This window comes from Nannobrachium achirus (assembly GCF_963921795.1).
Source record: "Nannobrachium achirus genome assembly, chromosome: 16".
Taxonomy (NCBI): domain Eukaryota; kingdom Metazoa; phylum Chordata; class Actinopteri; order Myctophiformes; family Myctophidae; genus Nannobrachium; species Nannobrachium achirus.
Window position 1 is genome coordinate 5354541 of NC_137823.1, and position 23418 is coordinate 5377958.

At 41.3% G+C, this 23418-nt stretch overlaps 1 protein-coding gene across 1 annotated transcript in view; it reads right to left on the minus strand.

Moving 5' to 3' along the window:
- Window positions 1-10787: 10787 nt before the first annotated feature.
- fig4a (FIG4 phosphoinositide 5-phosphatase a) overlaps window positions 10788-23418 on the minus strand; it is a 135181-nt gene continuing 122550 nt past the window's right edge. The window contains exon 23 of the mRNA XM_080744384.1: window positions 10788-11104. Within this exon, the coding sequence (XP_080600510.1) occupies window positions 10927-11104 (178 nt within the window). The 3' untranslated portion in view covers window positions 10788-10926. The remainder of the gene's footprint in view (window positions 11105-23418) is intronic.

Here is a 23418-nt window from a genome sequence, read left to right on the forward strand (position 1 = left end):
CTTATAGTCCTACTTTGCCATGTTTCTGACTGCTCGAATCACAGTCTACAAGTCAACAAACTTCTATTCAGTCCAGATTGCACATCTGATGCAACTATTTAAGCCCTTGATTAATCGATTGCAGTTGATTACAGATGTTTTCAGGTGTAATTGATAGTTGAATGATTAACATTGAAAGTGGCAAAAGTGGCATTTAGCATTGAATTTGAAAAAAATAATAATGTTGAGATATTTACATTGTTCTTGTATGATTTATTTATTTCATTCAGTTGTCAGTTTGTGAATTTAACCAATAAACCAGATTTGTAGAGCATGGGGGGTTGAATAATTTTGAGCACAACCGTACATGATACTGACACACTAGCACAGTGGTTCTCATAAAATACTCAATAAAAAGACCCCAAATTGACACTTATTAGCCCACAGAACCCCGCTTGAAAAGATATGCCAGGGACTCCCATGAGAGAAGACATTTTAGGGCTCTAGCAGTGATTCCCAACCATTTTAATTTCAAGGACCCACAGTTTGACATGCATGGGACCCCCATTCAATGGCATTTCTAGCTCTGAGACCCCAATTTATATTGTAAAATCAATGTGCATTTAACTCTGAGAGTATATAAATGGACCCTCACAGGGTCCATTTGGATCCATTTGTACACTCTTGAGTTACAGACCCTTAAGAGTCCATTTGGTTCCTAACTATCATTTGGCAGGGGACCCCCTGGAACTCCCTCAAGGACCTCCCAGGGGGTCCCTGGACCCCACCTTGAGAACCAATGCACTAGCACAGGGTTCCCCAATTAGTTTTCCCCAAGGGTCGAATTATGTCTAGGGTACCAAGCCGAGGGCCCCAACATTGCAGGGGGCGACGGTGGCGTTCCCGCTACTCCAGCGACAGTTCAGATATTGTCGTTGTCGGGTGAAAATCTTGTCCAAAACCGTTCGTTTTGCATTTATCATTTTAAAAATAATTTAAACTAGTGAAAACAGCCGATCTACAAGCACGCGAGGCGTGAAGCAGAGCTTTACTTTGCGAAAGAACGTACAAATTTGGAGATACGAGCTTTCCACCCGACAACAACGATATACAAGTGTTGTTGCTGCTCTTATACCACCATTATTACTGGGGTTGGTGGGGGCCAGACCCGCAAATGGCCCGCGGGCCGCCTATTGGGGAACCCTGCACTAGCATATGGTGGAGGAGTTTCAACCAGCTGTTCACACGCTCGCCTCCCAACATGAGATCGTCTGTCCCTCCCTTCCCTACCAAACACACCTCATGTTAGTCTCCAAACTCACCTCTACCCCTTTCTTATTTATTGTAGTGGAGAAGGAGTAAAAATATTGGAAAAAAGTATATGTACTTACAGTAGTTAATTTACACCACTACAGTTCACAGTTTAGGCATTTAGCAGATGCTTTTAATACAAAGCTACTTAAAATAAGCAGGTAATACACATCACTATAATAAGCAAGATAATATGTCAGTACATTAACAACAATATAACAGAGGAATATCAAACTAGAAAAACAATAACATAGGAAGACCACGCACCTAATCAGTAAAAAAAACTTCTAAAACCTAATATTGCTATTTAGCTTCATGAATGGTCATTGAGGGAAGGGGAGTGTTACAGTAGTGCTATGGGTTTAGGTGGAGTCTGAAGAGGAGAGTCTTCAGTCCACGGCGGAAGCTCGGGAGTGAGTCTGTAGTTTTAATTGCGGGAGTTTATTCCACAGTTTGGGGCCAGGAGGGCAAATTGTCTTGGAAGATTGGATTTTTGTCCTGGGGTTTTTAGCGATGGTTCTGTCAGCATCCCTGTTTGCTGATCTGAGTGAACGGGTGGGGTTGTAGGGGTTGATCAGGTTTTGGAGGTATGGAGGAGCCTATGGAAAAACAGCCTAAGTCCATATTTTAAAACACAAACTAGAAGTTTTTTAATCTGTTACATTCTTATTGCACTCCCCCCTCGTTTTGTTGAATTCATTTTTTTTTTACTTAACTCATATATATTAGGAATTATAAGACATAATACTTATGGAAAGTGGAATAACAGTATATCTCCAACAGTTTGTGGAACAACAGTATAAGTCCGTACAAGCAATATTCAGCAGACAAAGGGAGCAGATAACATTAAAACAGACAATTGTGACTAGGTCTGGTACTTTGTGCCTTATGTCTGCATTGGTCATTTTTCTTTTTTGTACAGGTTATCCAAGTACAGAATCTAAGCTTTCATATGAAGTATCATTTGTTGAAATTGGAGCATATTTGAAGAAGTTATGGACATTTTAAACTTGTTGCACCATAAAACCCAAAATGCTTAAAAAGCCATTTGAATGCAAGGCACATTTTGACACCTCTAGGTAGCCAGAAGTGGGTGTGACAATGGTAGGGACAATAGGTACTTGTCTACACCCCTAAATCACTCCCCCCAAGTCAAACCACCCCCACAGTGGTATAGCTGTCAACTTCAAATGTTGTGCTTTTATTCCACTACAATTATTTAAAACTACTAGTTATTTAGTAGATTTAGATTATTATTGCAAAACATACACTACCCACTTAAAGCAGATCTACAAGCTCACAATGTGTCACCCAAATGGACACATTAGCCCGCGGACCCCCATTTGAAAAGATACACCAGGGACCCCCATTAGAGATAACATGAGGGGGGAGTGCATTAACAATTTAACAGATTAAAAATGACTAGTTTGTAGTTTACAGTCTGGTAAATCAAAAAATATCTATATATAAAAAAATAATATATACCAGTAAGACTCCCTAATCGGGAGATAAGCGACCGTTGGTCGCTTATCTCCACAATCTGTCGGTAGATAATGCCGGTCTTATATAAGGGTCATTTGTGTACGGTGTGATGTCATACTGATGTCAGCAGTGTGATGTCATACTGATGTCAGCAGCTATGTCTCTATATATGGAGTTATATGTTGTTCGTGTCCAAATATGGGGCTTGTGAGGTCAGACTTAGTGAGATTCGTCGGTTATCTCCATATATGGAGGGATGTAGGGTAAAAAACTTGGTTGATATGGTAAACAGTTGGTTGCTAAGGTAAAAAAAACATGGTTGCTATGGTAAACAGTTGGTTGCTAGGGTAAAAAAAATGGTTGCTATGGTAAACAGTTGGTTGCTAGGGTAAAAAAACATGGTTGCTATGGTAAACAGTTGGTTGCTAGGGTAAACAGTTGGTTGCTAGGGTAAAACCATGGTTGCTAAGGTGGTTGCTAACGTACACTAACAGACCAGCAACAACAGACTGTTGCCACAGCAACGTACACAAAGGTTTGTGTACACATGTGGTGTGATGTCATACTGATGCGGAGATATGAGCAGGGCAAAGGTGTGACGTGTGACCAACCGACCGACCGACGGACGGCTGGTGGAGGTTTTGATACCAGTAAGACTCCCTAAATAGGCCAAAAGTTTGTTTTACCAATTATCAAGACATACGGGCAGTTGACAGTTTGCCATGGTTACTCATTGAAGTTGAATCTCCATATATGGAAATAACCTACGCATCACACTAAGTCTGACCTCACCAGCCCATATTTGGGCATGAGCAACTTATGTCTCCATATATGGAGATATGATGACATCACACAGTCCTCAGCCGATGATGTGGCGTGATGTCATACAATACACAAACGAGCCCTACAGTATAAAGGGGCAATTCTTGCCAGGAAAGAAGCATTTCTTCATCTCAGACCTTATCGCCAGGGTTGGCTTATAGCAGCTGTCGGTAGATAATGCCGGTCTTATATACTCATTGAAGTTGAATCTCCATATATGGAGATAACCTACGCATCACACTAAGTCTGACCTCACCAGCCCATATTTGGGCATGAGCAACTTATGTCTCCATATATGGAGATATGATGACATCACACAGTCCTCAGCCGATGATGTGGCGTGATGTCATACAATACACAAACGAGCCCTACAGTAAAGGGGCAATTCTTGCCAGGAAAGAAGCATTTCTTCGACTCAGACCTTATCGCCAGGGTTGGCTTATAGCAGCCAACTGTTTACCCTAGCAACCAACTGTTTACCATAGCAACCATGTTTTTTAACCCTAGCAACCAACTGTTTACCATAGCAACCATATTTTTACCCTAGCAACCAACTGTTTACCATAGCAACCATGTTTTTTACCCTAGCAACCAACTGTTTACCCTAGCAACCATGTTTTTTACCCTAGCAACCAACTGTTTAACATATGGAGTTATATGTTGTTCGTGTCCAAATATGGGGCTTGTGAGGTCAGACTTAGTGAGATGTCATACTGATGTCAGCAGTGTGATGTCATACTGATGCGGAGATATGAGCAGGGCAAAGGTGTGACGTGTGACGTGTGACCGACCGACCGACCGACCGACCGACGGACGGCCGGTGGAGGTTTTGATACTAAACTGCAACCTACGGTCGCAATTAATATATATATATATATACATATACATATATATATATATATATATATATATATATATATATATATATATATATATACATATATATATATAGACTTAAACTGTTATTCTTCTCAGGTACAAAAGAGAAAAAGCGTGTTGAGCGGAGTCTCACGTCCATTGTTTCTTCTTCTTTCACCAAAGCATAAATTAGGCTCTAGTAACGGCTAAAAGCTTTTTGCTTCCATTTGTCCATCACATGCTGTGAGCCACTCTTATCTTCTGAGCATCGTCTCCCTCCCTTCTTCATTGCTCACACTCCTTCTAATCCCTCCCTCTCTCCCCCGTGCACAGGCTCACGAGGCAGCGATGGAGAAACAGCTCGGGCGCAGGGGTCAGTGTGGAGTGTGTGTACAGCCCCGGACTGGCCGGTCTGGCACTTCTGGCAGAAGCCAGAAGGGCCGACAGTCTCTGGGGCCGCGACCGAGCCCTCCCCAAAAAGATTTAATAATACTAATAATTATAAAAGCACGCAGTCACCACCCATCGGCCCTAATAGAGACAACTGGGCCGGCCCAGTCCATTATACATTGTTATTAAGGGGGGGGGGGGGGGGTGGTGGTGAAGTGATTGTGACTGGTAGAGGGAGGTAGAGACTCCATTCCCCCTGCTCAAGTGGTTTGCTCCGTACGTCAACGTAACCCGTTCAAAAAATGGTGGCGGGATCTACGTTAATAGAAGATGGGACCAGTGTTAAGCCGTGCGTGCAAATTGCGGAGAAAGTAAGAGATAAAAAAACGAAAATATCTGGAGGCAGATGCAGCCCAGCAGTAGCCTGCTGAAAATAATTATTTTGTCAGCGAGGACGAGGAGGCGTCGCTACCGGCCAGTAGTGCTGTCTACATCGGATGGTCTACCCACAGGCAAGTCACCTATTTTCGGGGAAGTGGAGCTATCAGAGCCCGGCGCTGGACAGACACTGGAGGTGGAGGACAGTGCATTATTACTAGAAGCTCGGCCGCCGAAACAACGTGGCTTGGAACAGCCGCGGCCCAAGAAGGAATAGGTGATGATGATGATGATGATGAGCACGGAGCTTTATGGCAATGGAAAAAGAGACTCTTGTGTGTTTGAATAAGGACTGCATCTCGACCTGGTCGCGGTCTCGCGGAGAATGCGCACTGCCACCCGTTTCGGATTGTATCATTCCATACGATGGCCGCTTATCACGTTTTGTGCACCGTGCACTGCGACGGATGCTCATTCAATAAGGTAGGATATAAACAAGTATTGTGCAGCTCTCCACTGTGCGTCTTTATGCACAGTGCCAGCACTGTGTTGGTGTGTGCGTTGTGTTACAATGATAGTGTTTTGGCTGCATGGTCTTTGCGTGTGAATTTGAACTTGCAGTGGTCAGTTATTTCCGTCTGGTTTTGAACATTTGTCTGTGGTGTGTGTGAGGATGTTGTATATTAAGTGTTGAGGTGTCTTCTCACCAAAAACAGCCTACAAGAAACGCTTTCCAACTCCTGGCAGATAGGCAGTCAGTGGCATTTAGTGGCAAACTTGGCAATTAAAAGTCGGGTGACGGAAGATTGCATTCAGACGAGATGCACGTGAGCATGCTGCCTTAAACTGCGGTGTTGCCAGGTTTCCTCATTATAAGCGACTTTGGTCTTGTTTTCCTTTAAAGTCTCTAGTCGCGGGTTGCTTTTGTTTGGGCTTGTTTCTGAAGTGTAGTTGCTTATTTGGCCTTTGCTTTCAACATTCTTCTAGAAAATAGCTAATGTAATAGAGCTCAAGTGGTGAAACTGTTTGTTTGTTTTCATAGACCTGGTCGCTTGTTTCACTCACAGAGTTTGGCAACATTGACTGAGACTAGATCGCTGTAAAAATGATGGAAAAGAGTGTCCTGAAATATTAACATGTACAATGGTTCAATAATAATTAGCATGGAATATTATAAACGAAAAAACATCTAGGGGCCTACTATTTTAGATTGATCTAATTAGGATACAGTCATGCAGAAGCTTGACAATGCAACCATGCAGAGCTATTTACCAACCAGAATTTGATATAGGCTATCACAATCACATATATATATATATATAGTCTATCACATATAAATATTTTGTTTAGTTTTCGAGGCCAGAATTACATTGTTTCGTTCTATATATATATTTAGAACACTATTATACTGTTGTTTTTTTTGTATGTCCAAAAATAATGTAAAGTGTCTTCATTCAGTGGGCGTGGTTTTGACATAGGGCCGTTGAGGACCTCAAATGCCAGGGCCGTTTTTTTCCCCCAGTCCGGGGCTGTGTGTGTATGTATGTGTGTGTGTGTGTGTGTGTGTGTGTGTGTGTGTGTGTGTGTGTGTGTGTGTGTATGTGTGTGTGTGTGTGTAAGCAGGGGCGTCACAAGGGGTAGGAAAGTGGGACTGAGTTACCAGGGCCCAAGGTGGAGGGGCCCTAGTAACTTTAGCTATTGAAAAATAGCAGATATACAAGCTCACAGCGCGGCACCGAGTGCCGCGCTGCAAGCTTGTAGATCTGCTATTTTTGAAAAGTCGTGAAAAATCTTTGAATATATGTAATTTTTTAAGTGAACATTTGTAACTCAAATTTTGCTTCTGGGGGGGGGTCCCTGGAACTAAATATTTTGAGACGGGGGTCCTTCACATGAAAAAGTTTGAGCATCACTGACATTTTCACGATTTTTCAAAAATAGCAGATCTACAAGCTCGCAGCGCGGCACTCGGTGCCGCGCTGTGAGCTTGTATATCTGCTATTTTTCAATAGTTAACATTCATGGGGGGCCCGCAGTGAATCCTTGTACCCAGGGCCCAGAATTTGGTGTGAAGCCCCTGTGTGCAAGTGAAAAAGGAATGCTTTCCAAATCTCAAATCATGACCAATTATGTGTACGACAGTCTGTGCATTGTATGGCGAGTGTAATATGGGCGATGGGTTTGATTGTGAGGCACTTGAGGAACCAAAGATAATTACTATGCAAAGAAAAGGGGTCGAGAAACGTAATCAGGGAAAGAATGAGTGACAATCAAAGATATTGTAGAATAGTCGGAGAACTGTTAAGCCCTCAAGAGCACTGGTTTTGGCGCTTTCTCATCTCTACATGCAGGGGTGTCACACCAAATTCTGGGCCATTCTGGGTACAAGGATTCACTCACATTTTGTGCTTTAACTATTGAAAAATAGAAGATATACAATCTCACAGCACGGCGCTGTAGATCTGCTATTTTTGAAAAATTGTGAAAATTTGTCTGAATATTTGTTTCTATGTCAGTGGTGCTCAAATATGTTCATGTGAAGGACCCAGAAAATGATATGTATTTGGCCACGGACCCCCATCTCAAAATATTTAGTTCCAGGGACCCCCCAGAAGCAAAATGTGAGTTACAAATGTTCGCTTAAAAAGTATATTCAAAGATTTGCACACATTTTCACGACTTTTCAAAAATAGCAGATCTATAAGCTCTTCTATGTCAGTGGTGCTCAAATATTTTCATGTGAAGGACCCAGAAAATGATATGTATTTGGCCACGGACCGCCCATCTCAAAATATTTAGTTGCAGGGACCACCCAGAAGCAAAGTGTGAGTTACAAATGTTCGCTTAAAAAATACATATATTCAAAGATGTGCACACATTTTCACGACTTTAAAAAAAATAGCAGATCTACAAGCTCGCAGCGCGGCACTCGGTGCCACGCTGTGAGCTTGTAGATCTGCTATTTTTCAATAGCAAAAGTATAAAATAATGAAGGCCCCTTCCACCTTGGGCCCTAGTAACTCAGTCCCACTTTACCGCCCCCTTGTGACGCCCCTGTCCACATGAAATGAACAATGTTCTTGCCTGTGGAAGGAAGGGGCAATTTTGCACCTGCAAAAAAAAAAAAACTTTTTTGATGTCGACTATCATTTTGATGTCGCCATCAGCGATCTCCTTGTAAATATATGCACTTTGTGTCCTACACACCTGCTGTCACCAACCTTTGAGGTGGGCATCAGCCTTTTTTCTGAAAAACACCTGCAAAGGATATAAGGCCACCTTGGCCTGGACCGAACAGAGCTTAGAAATAACAAAGAGGAAACAAAATGACAGACGTACAAACTAATCGATCGTCGTTGTCAGGGGCGCTGGAAGTGGGGTGCTGAGGGAGCTGCAGCTCCCCTGGTGGTGGGGGGAGGAAAAAAAAAGAAAACCCCCCCCACTTTTTTTTTTTTTTAATAAGCCTATATATACACACACACACACACACACACACAGAGCTATATTAAAACAATAATGTATTTGACTTTGGGGAATAAAATATGTTGGAAAAAAGGTATTTGATTATCACATGGTGACCTAATCACATGGTCACCTTGCCACTTCCGGTCAGAAGGGAAGTCAAATTTAAATCCCGCTTTGATGGCACACCATCTCATTGTTGCAAACTAACACCGTTGTATATGGGCAATAAAAAACAGTAGAAAACTGTTACAAAAATAATACCCGATTTTGTAGTGTGTGCGTGAGTGACTGTGTGTGTGCATGCGTGCTGTGTGTTGCACTGTGTGCTAAAATAACTAGTAACTATATAGCTCCTTGTTACACTGTTGTGCGGGGAATAAGCACCCGAAACCGTAATAAAAATAACCCAAAACCGGATAAAAAACGTGAATTTTTCGGCGTGCGCACGCATGAACTCCTCCAGGCTCAGCTCCCCTTGGGATTTGGGAGTTCCAGCGCCCCTGGTCGTTGTCGGGTGAATAACCTTGTATGTCCAAAACCGTTCGCTTTGTATTTATCATTTTAGAAATGATCTAAACTAGTGAAAATAGCCGATCTACAAGCACACAACGCCTCGCGCAGCGTTGTGTGCTTGTAGATCTGCTATTTTCACTAGTCCTGTGCGGCAGTCTTGTGTGATGAAGCAGGGCTTTGCCTTGCAAAAAAAAAAACGTTCAAATTTGAAACTTGGAGATACGAGGTTTCTGCCCGACAGTGACGATATGCATTTCTAGTTTGAAGAAAGCAGACTTTACCGCACAGAGGCTCTACTGCATGGTCTTTAATAAATAAACGATTAACTTTCAAATGAACAATAATCATATGACTCTTCGGCAAGGCAATGATATGAGAGACAATTAAAAACACAAGTAAACAAAAATAGTAAACATTACAGTATATTATAATTTATACAGGTAGTTACCGACGAAGCAATCCGATTGGTTGAAATGGCTCTCTACCAGTGCGGTTAAGGAGCACTACTGCAACAAAACAAAGAAATCAGCTGCGTTCAGGGACATAGTAGCTGAATGTGGCATTAACAAATTACGAATTCCTATTGAATATCTTAAATACAATGAAATGAAGTTGACATGTTGTTTTAAAGGCAACAGTTGTATAATCGCAATATTACACTCGAGGGTCTGCCTTATCACGATTATTTGCACTTCAGTCCTGCAAGGGATTTTGGTCAAGTCAGAGCATGAAAAAAAAAATATATATATAATAATAATAATAATCTTATTCTTCTCTAAAAAACAAAAAACAAAAAAAGATTAAAATTTGGCAGGAAATTAAAAACCAAAACACACACAGCTACAAATAGCCTTTTTTAAAGTACGGTAATACTGTATGTCTGTGCCAACATAAAAAGAAGTCTGGACCGAACCAGATTCCAACAAATACTAAAACAGAAAATAGTGGGTCATTCTCTTCGTTCAGTGCAGCTTGTTGGGTTACAGCACGCACCGTTATCATCATCATAGTCGTGTTCTTCACTTAGTAGCAGTAAAAACAAAAGACAAATAAAATAAAAAGCGCCATGAAGCCACCAGTCGGACACGGTTTAATCCAGGCACATTCAGGAACGGTCGGAACAACGTCAATCCTACAACCTACCCAAGTCCTGCCAAAACGGAGGGAATGCGAGTCTGTTCAAGAGGCTCTCTATGCACAGCAGCCATACTTGAGAGAAGTTGGGTCTCTTCTGAGTTCCTTCAAAGGTGTTACCAAGGATACTAATGAAGGCTCTGTTCCATTTCATGTAGCACAGTGGTCCTCAAACCTTTTATTTCAAGGACTCCCATAACTCTGAGAGTGTACACAGAGTTATGGGATGTGTACGCTCTCGCAGTTACACACCTTTCAAGGGGTCATTTGGAACCCTTCAACTGGACCACACTTTGAGACCCGCTGGTGTAGCAGAGTGTTTCCAGTGAGCCAACATGAACAATATCAGCAACCTGCCTCTGTTTGAGCAGAATGGAACAGAGCCCTCATTAGCATCATTGGCAACACCTGTGAAGGAAGTGAGAAGAAACCCCAATTTCTCTCCAAAATGGCTGCCGTGCGTTTGCGAGGACCGTTCTGTTGGGTTCAAGGGCGGTCCAGGGTTTGGGACCGTGTCCAGTCTGGGCGAGGTAGCGGACACTTCCTGGCCTAGGGAAGAAGGTCCATCCTGAGTGGACCTGGTGAGCCCGGTCTTCACATGTACCTGTTCTTGATGTACTCCCTGTACATCAGCATGTCCTCGCGGCACAGCGGCCTCACCTGGCCCAGGCCGATCGTCACGTGGGCCTCGAACACCTCGCGGCTGTCTCGGTCCACCTGCGGAGGAGAGACCGCGTAGACGCTGTCTTCATGGAAGCGCGACACCGGCTCTCTAAAGACAGACGGGAGGAAAAAGGGGGAGAGGGTTAGGGTGAGGGTGAAGCAAGCAGGATTGTTAAAGATGAAATGCCATGATTTCTCCCCCCTCCCCCAAAACATGATTATCAGGCATTATGATTATACTAGGAGGAAGATTTTTTTTCAAAAAAAAAGAAAAAGAAAAAAAGAGTTAAAATTAGGTTTTTATGTGGCCACACCCACCAGTTCATTAAAGGGATATTCCACTTTCAACAGGGAAACACCGTATGGGCTTTTCTCCACATACACACCCATTGTAACTTCAAACTCCATTTTAACCATGATAGGTTCATTAAAAACACCCATTATTTTTCAGGTGACTCATAATACCCTCCTAATACGTGAGCAGGCTGTTCTTTTCGATAACTTTTTTCATTTATTTTTAATAATTATTTGGGGAAAATGGAAAAAATGAAATACAAAAAGATATTATAAAAAAGAAATGGAAAAAGTTATCGAAAAAACACGATATAATCACATATATCAATGCATCTGGTTCGTCCAATGTGATTGTGATGTCCATATCAAATAAATAAAACATGACATAACATAACATCTTTTACACCAGGCCCATTGCAAGATAAGATCTTTGAGAATGGCTTCCAAACCCAGTGACCTTCCTCTGGGAACGAGCAGACTGACTTCTTGAATGACTAAGACGACGACAGCGCGAGACATCTTGACATGGAACCTTTTCTTAAGGACATGATTCAACAACATGACAGTGAGAAATGTGTCTTGAGGACAAGAAAACAAGGTGTTTTAATCCCCTAAACCATATTCAAGACCGCATCAAGCCTAGGAAAAGAAACACCACCTGAAGGGCGTGCTAATGGGAAGAAAATGATCTGGGGGGAAAATAAGGCTCCTTTACAAAGAAGCATTAATATTTTTCTCAGAAGTGGCACCGCTGCCCTGCTTCATCAGTGCTGTGGTGTGTTATCCACTGAGAGCGTATTGGGCAGTGGTGGAACAAGTACATTTAGTTTTTACTTACCCATTTAGAACGGGTACACATTATTGTGTATCAAAAAAAAAAATCAAATTTTGACCCGATTCTATAAGTGTCTTTTGAATCCTTCTAAGGTTTTTTGAAAGACCTATGTTTCTATGTCAGCTATCTGGGTAGCCATCGTCAAAGAAAAGGTCCTTTTCACTTAACTGGAGCTCAGTTAGTCTGTTCTTGAGAGATTACTCAAACCTTTTCATGTGAAGGACCCCCAAAATGATATTTATTTGGCCACAGACCCCCATCTCAAAATATTTAGTTCCAGGGACCACCCAGAAGCAAAATTTGAGTTACAAACGTTCGCTTTGAAAATATACATTTTCACGATTTTTTCAAAAATAGCAGATCTACAAGCTCGCAGCGCGGCACTCGGTGCCGCGCTGTGAGCTTCTATATCTGCTATTTTTCACTGGTTAAAGCATTCAATAATTCTAGGCCTAAATGGGTTAAGTATCAATACTGCATTGTAGAAGTACGGATTTCAGAATGTACTTGAGTAAAAGTATGAAAGTGTAGGCATCAAAATGTACTTAAAGTACCAAAAGTAAAAATACAAAAAATTTGAAAATAGCAGATCGACAAGCTCAAACACAAGCTTGTAGATCGGCTCGCAACGTGTCACATGGCGACACATGGCCTAAGTATAAAATAGGGCCAAAGTGGTAAATGTATTTTTTTAACATTATAATTTATATCTGCAAAGTAATAATAATAATAACAATACATTTTATTTGTAACGCACATTTGCAACAAATCTCAAAGTGCTAAATAAATGTAGTGGATTAAAAGTCGAATATTTGGATTCGAGATGGTAGTGGAGTAGAAGTAAAAAAATGGAGATACTCAAGTAAAGTACAAATACCTAAAATGTTACTTAAGTAAATCTACTTAGTTACTTTCCACCACTGGTATTGGGTCAGCCAGTCCACCAGCTAGATGCTCTAGTCAGCAGTAGGGATGGACGATAAGTAAGGGATAAATACTGGCTCCGCGGGGGTTGTCCATATATAACATCCCGACGGACTGATAACTCCCCGAGGCGCTAGCCGAGGGGAGTTATATATGGACAACCCCAAAGGAGCCAGTATTTATCCCGCTTATTACCCGGCTACTAAATAAAATTAATAATTTGACTCAAAACTAAAAACAAAAAGTATTTCCTTGTTTACAGATGGCTGGAAGTGTTCCACAAGTGTCGTGCTGGGCGTCCCCCCCAGCGCGACACGGTCGCTTGGAAAACAAGGAAGTGATGATTAGATAGAATCCATTTTCTGATACTACGTTGTCTATTTCTCGCTTAAAATATTTTTAAAAACATTCTTGAGAGCAACGTTTAGTTCTAAATGTCGCTGTGTAGTTGTTTACATGGCTGACATGTTGGATACAGCACAAGATTCACGCAGTGCAGCTCGACTGCAGCAGGTGTTCTGAGTCTTTGATTAGGCAGCGGTCTGTTATAGAGCGGAGCGGTCTGTTATCCAGAAATAACAGACCGCTGATTTCAGCAACTGACCAATCAGAATCAAGCATTCAAACAAGCCGGGTAATAAGCGATATTATCGTTTATCGAGATAAAAAACACTCGCGGTAATCGTATCGTGGAGATTTAATTTATTGTGATATTGTCCTCCGTCATGCACTGGGATCAATTCACCTTTTATTTGCCGAGCTGCATATCCAGTACCACTTAAACCCACTATAATTGGTAAAAGGTACTTATAATATACATACTTGATAGTCTTTTTTTCACTCTCTATCAAATGTTTTTGCCAAAAAATAGCCGATCTACAAGCTCACAACAGGTTGCAACGCGACGCGTTGTGAGCTTGTAGATCTGCTATTCTTTAGTCAGCCTAGTCAGCAGCAGCAGAGACTCAGCTCATGGAAGAATGACCCAGGAGTGCTCAGTGTTCTCCCACATGTCATTATTGTCATAAAAATGTTCAGATATTTTCAAATATCTGAAAAAAGAGGATCTACAAAAATAGCAGATCTACAAGCTTACAACGTTGTAAGTCTGTTGCGACTGTCAGGTCGCAAACCTCCACCGGCTGTCAGTCAGTCAGTCAGTCTGTCTGTCTGTCACACTTTTGCCCTACTCATCTCTCTGCCACCGTTGCCCCGATCCATGCCAAACTTTGCACACGCACCCCTTGGCTGCCAAACCACAACCGCCACCCCTCATTTCTCACATGGCCCTCTTTTAGCGCCACCATGAGGCCGATTCTTGACACATTTTTGGACACTGCTCCCACAGATTGTGCCCTAAGATCATACAAAGCAGTACACAGTATCTCTAAAGTCATGTCATCAACATGGATCTGTCCCACTTCCCATATTCCCTCCTGATTGTCTATTTTCAATATTTTCACCAAAAGGCCCCTTTAGAAATGTCAGCCCCTGCCTCTCTAACATTCTCTGCACGTCCCTGATGGAAAGAAAGTAAGACAAGTACTATAGACTGGGCAACCACACTGAATACTGCATGAAACTGGCCTAAGGGTGGCGCTGGAAAGAAATCCATGGGGTCAAGTAGTCGGAGGCCTTAGGGAGATAGAATGGTAATTTCGTGCTAATCAGTCTAAAAGCGCCACATTTTGCACAGATGTAGCCCAGGGCTTGCTCTAATGATTTAGCTAGGGCGCTCGAGTCGGCGACCTTCAGGGTCACCACAGTGGCCAACTCAAGTTGGGCTCGCAATCGACTTTCTATACAGGAGGAAAATACCCAGAAAAACATATTTTTTCTGGGTATTTAAGTAGGATGTGAGGGGTCTAACTAGGGGTTTGTCATGATGCTGAATGCATTGCAAGCATTTGTTTTGCACAAAAACATTCCTTGGGCTACAAATGGCCCCAGAAAACCCCCACAAAACTGTGAAAAGTGATGACTCATCACTTTTCATCGCTTTCTGTGGCATTCCCTGGGCTACATCTGTGCATAATTTGGCGCTTTTAGACTGATTAGCACAAAATATCCCTAAGGCCTCCGACTAAAGAGAAACAAGGGTTCATTCTCCATGAGAAAGAAGGCGCACAAACTGTACATTTTAATGCCAATGGTACAGTAGATCTTGAGACATTAGGGGGGAAAAAGTGTCCAAAGTCACAACGTTAGTGGGATTAGAAAGAAAAAAAAAGAAAAAAAAAACATACTACAAACGAGGGACCACCATAACCTTACCTACTTCTTCTTTTTTTTTAAATATATATATATTATTTTTATCCCACGATTTTGTAACCCATTTTCACCCAGTGCCAATTGCCTATGTAATCCTGGGCTCTGCTCTCCCTCTGCCGCGCCTGGGGAGACAACGGACAAACCTCATGCTTCCTTCAATGCATGGGTAGTTCAAGTTGTTTCTTTTCACCTGACAGGGGGGGATTTCCCCGGGATGGACGTAGCGCGTGGAAGGAACACGTTATTCCAACCAGTTCCTTTCCCCTCCATCAGGCGCCCCCGGCTGGCCAGGGGGAGGCATTATTGAGACCAGGATTACTGCATGTTTTTGTGAGGGTTATCAACCCTAGGAGACACGGGGAGAACATGCAAACTTGTGGAGTTTTCCACGCAGAAAGGGCCTTTCTGTGTGGAAAACTCCACAACCTGACCTACTTCTGATGTCAATTTACAACAACAATAGAATGTCTGTTGCCTCATAGAGGACAGAGTGGCGATGCACTTCTGCCTAGCAACAGCTTAACTATTACGCGTTGCCTTGACAAAATGTGACCTCAATGTCAGGGATGTGTAAAGGTGACCAAAATGAGACTACTATAATTTTATAATAACGATTATTCTAAACACTACACCCATACTAGGTATCCTCTAAAATATAGTTACTATGGGCAATATAGCCTTTGCGACAGATTGTTTTAATTATTATTTAAAAAATTAAAACAAATATTAAAAAATAAATTATATTACATTTGTATCCTAAAGGAAAACGATTATTCGAATATTCGGACCCATCGCTACTCAATGACTGTCTGTCTGAAATGTGCTTTTTTTTGCCTCCTAAAAAGTATCCAAGCTACGCTACTCAATGACTGTCTTTCTGAAATGTGCTTTTTGAAATGTGCTTTTTGAAATGTGCTTTTTGCCTAAAAAGTATCCAAGCTATTTTCCTTTCTTTGTGTTCAAGGGTTCCTCATGGCATGGTTGTAGGGAGAGTGAGGTTGAGTGGAGGGATAATGCATGTTTGGGCAATGAGATGTTACATAGCTATTAACCTCGCCTCGCCAGGCTTTCTGGGGGAAAGCCTGGTGTTCGTTCACAACAGGCCGTTTGGTTTCCGCCTAACGCGCGGAAACCACTGGAAGAAGCGGCGTCGCTTTGATTTGGTTCCCTCCGTTTGTTTCCCCAATCCCTATTAAAATGCTCGAGTAGCCTAGTGTAGTCTTGCCAGTCACTACGAGTTGGACTAAAAGATGCATATACCAAACACATTTTCAAAAGCAAAACTACTCAGCATCGAGGAGTTTATTAGGTAGGCCCTAAAAGTATGTCCTTGAGCGCAGGGGAATTATTTTGGGTTAAAACTGAATCCGGTTGGATAGTTACGGCCAAATTGTAGTCTTTGAGGACTACAACATGAAGTGTTGTGGTTTCCGCTCCCGACCGGATACAACCCTGAAAAGTGAAGTGATCCCAGACTACATAGCTATTGGTTAATGGGCTGCATCCATAAGTATACCATGGTCACCTGTATAGCCATGCTTGTCCTGGGAGCTGTGGTCAGTGGTGTAAAGTAACTAAGTACATTTACTTAAAGGAGCTATAGTTAACTTTTTTCTTGAAAAACGGATGCTAAAATAAAAATGTTTCGAAAATATTTTATAAAAAAATAAGCTTCATATATGTGTTTCAATTAAAAAATGACCACAAAAAGCGTAAAATAATGATAATAATGTTGGCCATTGTCGGGCCGACACTTTGTTTACATCCTAGTCTAACACTACCAAAGAATAGACTAGAATGTAAACAAAGTGTCGGTCTGATTGATGGCCAAAATTATTATTTTATCATTATTTTACGCTTTTTGTGGTCATTTTTGAATAGAAACACATGTATGAAGCTTATTTTTTTATAAAATATTTTTGAAACATAATTTTTATTTTAGCATCCGTTTTTCAAGATAAAGTTGACTATAGCTCCTTTAAGTACTGTACTTAAAGTATTTACAATACTTTTACCTCTACTCTACTACATCTCAGAGGCAAATATTGTACTTTTATTCCACTACTCAAGGTCCGTACACACCGCCGGCGAATTGGCGAATAGCAAATTAGCGTATAATTTGCCTTTTGTTTAAAACCTTATAAAGTCAATGGAAGCATCCATACCAAACGCGAATTTAAGAAAAGTGAAAAGGCGTCCTCTCTCTCTCTCTGTATTAAATCAAGCTCACTCTATCCTACTTAAAGAGAGAGAGAGAGCAAGGTCGAGGGACCTTCCCTTTGCATTGCTTTTCCGTGTCTCTCGTCTGTGTGGCTGCTTGGAAAAAGTACTCGAATGTCTACTGGTAAAAGCATGGTTTATGTATGTTTTATTGTTAATTTATATCTGCAAAAAGACTAATGTTTTAAAATAAATCGCTGGGTATTAAATACAATAGGATCCGAAATGTAGTGGAGTAGAAGGAAAGTACTGGGAATTGGACTCAAGTACAAATACCTACAAGTACAGCATACTCAAGTAAATGTACTTTTAATTACTTTACACCACTGCTGCTGTGAGCTGCCTGTCTGTGGGGGAACAGAGCGGAGGGGGAACGGTGAAAGCGTGTTGTCTCTTCTGTGATGTGATGGGTTGTGTGCGCCGGTGAAGACTTATATTCTTCTTTTTCTTTTTATTATTTAATAGGCTAACAACCACGGCCAGGTCATCATCACTTGAGGACGTAGTTTCCATTGTTTTATTTGTTTTCCCCGTCCGTTTCTCCTCTCTCTCCTTTCTTCTCCTTTCTCCTGTGGCTACAGGCAGATACCCCCCCCCCCCCCCCCCCTCGTTTTTTGGCGAATTAAGCGAATATTAGACGCATATTCGCTTTTTTGGTTTGCTTATTCACGTCGCTTTCGCTAATTCGCCGGTCTGTACAGAGCTTAAGTGTAGATTATAAGACATACATTGACCACCTAGGCTGTATACACTTCGGCTTTTTGAAAATAAACATCTACAAGTTCACAAGGTGTCGCATTGTGAACTTGTAGATCTGCTATTTTCAAAGGATTCCTTTTTTACATTTTACACTTTTGAACATTCTGTACAATGAGTAAGTACTTCATACTTTTGGTACTTTAAGTACAATTGGACAAAGTTACTTTTGGACTTTTACGCAAGTATCCATTTTGAATTCCTGACATTACCTGTAGCAGAGTATTCCTATATTGCATTATTTATACTTTTACCTAGTAAAACACGCGAGTACTTTTTCCACCACTGATAAGCACATGTGAAATAGCCTCTCTCCTGAGCAAGGTCTTCGATCCACCCTGATGTCAGCTTTACCATCTTGGTGATGAGCTGCAGGGACGTGCAGAGAATGTTAGAGAGGCAGGGGCTGACATTTCTAAAAGTGCCTTCTGGTGAAAATATCGAAAATAGCAGACCTCCAAGGGTGAGCTTGGAGTTCGGCTATTTTCGATGCTTGATTTCTACACAGAGAGGGCAATTCTTCCAACATAAGATGCTGCGTTCAAGTTCAGGAGAGTTTGGACAAGGCAATTCTCTTGAATGCTGCCTTTAAGTATGGTATTTTATCTTAGGAATGCGACAAATACAAAAAGAATTATATATTATTGAACTCAAGTCTCCATGGCATGAGTAATAGGGGTGTAACGTTATAGTAACGGAATCGAAAAATCTATTTTAATTTGCCATGATCTACTATATCGTTTGCAAAAGCAAAATATCGTACCGTTTTGGCTTTGTATCGTATCGTATCGTTTTTAAATGCGGTAATCAGTATCGAATCGTTTTGCAATGCAAATAATTGATTGTATGGAAACTAAGTATGTGTGCCTTGTATTTGGCAATTCTAAGAGGTAAAATGAAAAAGAGGGGTCTAATTACCTTTCCATTACATATAGCTACTCTTGGTATATCGATTAATGGGTGTAATCTCTGTGTTCATGTCAAGGTGGGTTTGTCCATATGTGTTGTAATATAATGTCCATGTATTTGCTAGTTAATCACAGCGTTTACCTCCATAAATAGTTAATATATTGATTTTAAATCATTGAATCGAATCGTATCGTATCGCCATGAATGAACCAATATCGTCCATGTATCGTATCATTAACCATGTATCTTGATGCGTATCGTATCGCTGTTAAAATGTATCGTTACACCCCTATTGAGTAATCAATAAGAAAAAAAAAATTTGGGGGGTGAACTACTCCTTTAAGTAAATGTAAGTTACTTTACGCCACTGGTGCATCAGGACCTCCGGTCAGCTCAACAACACGTGGACACCTCGTACAGTAGCAGCCAACAATAACATGCATGTAACACGCTCCACTTAGCAGCAACGTCTGAAAGCACAGCATGTACATACAGTACATACACATCTACACTCTCTCCAATACACACACACACACACGCACGCACGCGCGCAAAGAGAGCAAAGTACATTGCGAGAGCGAGAAAAAAGAAAAACACTGAAAAAACACAGAAAAACGTATTTTTCTCTCGTCTCCCAAACAGAATGTTTTCCTAGGCGATCAGAGAGATCTCCGCCTACCGATGCGTTCAGGTGACGTCTAGCGAGACATCCAAGCATAAATCACGCAAAGGGAGGATTCTGAGGAGAAGAATGTCGCCTCGTCTCCACATGATTGCAGGCTGGCAGGCAGGCGCACGCACACGCACACGCACACGCACACGCACACGCACACACACACACACGCACTGCATCACCACAAACAAACCTACTGTATGCTAGGGCATTCACCAAATATTCGAATATTCGAATATCAAAGTCACTATTCGACGTTGTTCACCAAAGTCGAATATTTGCTTTTTTTTTGGGTCAATGCCCCTGGTGGATGTTAATGCTCTATACCAGGGGTTCTCAAACCATTTTAGGCCGTGACCCCCAAAATAAACATATTTGAACTGGGGACCCCCACCCTGAGAAGCATGCACTCAGAAATGTAGGTATTAAATTTAATGTGACTCGGTTCCGCAGATAAATATTGTGAAAATAGCAGATCTACATGCTCACAACGCCTCGCAACGCGAGGCGTTGTGAGCATGTAGATCGGCTATTTTCACAATGTTCGCCTCTTGCTTACTTAATATTTGACAGTTTGGCCAGTCCTGTCGAATATTCGACTATTCGAATACTTTGAGGTCGAATAATTTGAATACTAAAAATCAATATTCGTGAATGCCCTACTACTGTATGCATGATAAAAAATAAAGAACTATGGACACGCCCCCACACAAATACAGTACAAATACAAAAAGGTGTGCGAGGGATCATTTCCTTACAGAGGGGCCACACAGTTGGAAAGGGCTCGAAAGGCCGCTGTCAAACTGACAACCAATACGAGGTCCTTTCCGACGCTAAAAACGTCCAGGAGCGTGATAAGAATCTTTAAGAATAAAACATATATCTTTTTTGGATCTTGAGAATTACAGCGCTCAAACAAATATCAAGGAGTTGGAAAAGTTTGGAACCTCCCAAGGTGGAGAAATGGTGGGGAAAAACAGAGGACATGTACCTTATGGAGAAGGTGACCTATAAAATTAATGGCAAAGAAAATGTTTTCGAAAAAAGGTGGGCCTCCTATGTCCTAAATAAGGGAAACATGTCTATTTAATTTTTACTGTTGTTTTTTCCTTTTGTTTTTGTTTTTCCTTTTTTTTTATTCAAACCTAAAGTAATCTAGATATAAATATTAATTTAAACAATAGCAGTTTTTTCTTTGAAATGACAACAACTACATAACAAAGCCTCCCCTTTTTTTTTCCCAGTTTTTTTTTCTTTTTCGTTTTTTCTTTTGTAATGTTTTTGTTTCCAGTTTTTGTGTGGGGGTGAGGGTCTGCACTTTAAAAAAAGAAAAAGAAATGTGTCAAAATGTCTTTAAAAAAAAGGGACATAACATGTTAACACATCTGGTGCCAACCCCGAGTTTCCCGAGTTTGTATTGGTACCAACGCTGTGCCAACCCCGAGTTTCCCGAGTTTGGGCCGTTTTTGAAAAAATAAAATAAAATAAAAAATTCAAAAAAAAAAATTTCAAATTTTTTTTTTTGGACCTCCAGAAATGTATTAGGCATGATCGCGATCGCGAAATTGCATGTTTAACCCCCATACCAACCCATTCTTTCAAACATGGCAGCCATGTTTGTTTACATCTGAAGAAAACATAATGGCCCATAAATCATGAATGCCTGAACGGATTTCCAAGCGGATTTTTTTGTTTGAAAGCTGTGAACAGCATCTACACACGTGGTGCATCATCTAGGCATGGGCGTGCACTTTTTACACAATTGCACAATTACATGGAAGTCTATGGTAACCATGGCAACGCGGGACATTGGCCGGAAAAAATCATTGCAACATAAGTGTTAAATGTTGAATAATGATTTAATGAAATTGTATTACATGTTTTGACACAAAGTATACAAAAAAAAAAAAAGAATAAAACATAGCGTTAATCTACATTAGTTATGATAAAACTATGGCCCTATGGTCCCAAGTGTTGCAGACAAAAGCCTGCCTATTTGAAAGGGTTCCCCTTTGGTCTGGAGAAAGATAAGGGAGCGTTTGTTTTAATGCATGTGCTGTATGTTACTGTCATGTGTTTTGTATTGCATGTGCTGTATATCGCCGTTGTCGGGTGAAAACCTTGTATGTCCAAAACCGTTTGTTTTGTATTTATCATTTTTAAAATGATTCAAACTAGTGAAAACAGCCGATCTACATGCATGGCCCAGAGAGAAGAGTCCTCTGGACACAACTCTGACAATAACCATGCCATAAATCAAGGGTTTTCAAAGTGGGTGACGGGGCACCCTGGGGTGCCGCGACATAATTTGATAATATTTGGAATTTATTTGGACACTTGAAAAAATATTTAGTATCATTTTAAACTTGAAGTCATTTTCAGTTCTAACCAAAATGGCTCTTATCTCAACGTTTCCTCGCAACATAATCACTAAAATATTGTCACTGTCGGGCAGAAACCTCGTATCTCCAAGTTTCAAATGTGTACGTCTTTTGGTAAAGCAAAGCCCTGCTTCATCACACAATACAAGACCGTCATACAAAAATAGTGAAAACAGCCGATCTACAAGCACACAATGCCTCGCGATGCGAGGCGTACATTTTTTAGATGATAAATAGAAATCGAAAGGTTTTGGACATTTTCCACCCGACAACGACGATATGCTATAAATATATAAAGGTGCTGGGAGTGAAAATTATAATGTAGGGGTGCCTCGGATTTAAAAATATATTTATGGGGTGCCCCGAGACAAACAAGTTTGGGAACCCCTGCCATAGATAGAGGGAGGGAGGGAGTGAGTGCACGCAGCCACGCACGCACACGCGTGCAAGAGAGAGAGAGAGAGAGAGAGAGAGAGAGAGAGAGAGATCAGTGGATGTGTGAGTGTGTGTGAGAGAGCGTAGCAGATGGCTTTGTATGTGTGACGGAGTGATTGCTGCACATTGCCGCTCCACGTGTCACAGCGTATGCATTTCGGATCTATCTGCTGAAAAAAAAAAAGACATGTGCATTATGAGACACAGCTGTCTATAACTATCTATATATACAGTATACCGCCTGATGTACTTCAGATTGAAATGCAGAGGAAGGGCCTGCGTGCCGACACACGTTCCGTTTCTCGAGGCAGAGTGCCGTTTGCTGAGCCAATCTCCATGAAAGAACCCAGAAACCTCTCAAGAGAATGTTGATAATGTTTTCACTGTAACCAAATGGGACCCGCGAGTGTCCTTTTAGTTACATTAGTGCAAACTCAGAGTTAACCCATTTAGGCCTAGAATTATTGAATGCTTTAACCAGTGAAAAATAGCAGATATACAAGCTCACAGCGCGGCACCGAGTGCCGCGCTGCGAGCTTGTAGATCTGCAATTTTTGAAAAAGTCGTGAAAATGTGTGGAGATCTTTGAATATATGTATTTTCAAAGCGAACGTTTGTAACTCAAATTTTGCTTCTAGGTGGTCCCTGGAACTAAATATTTTGAGATGTGGGTCCGTGCCCAAATAAATATCATTTTGGGGGTCCTTCATATGAAAAGGTTTGAG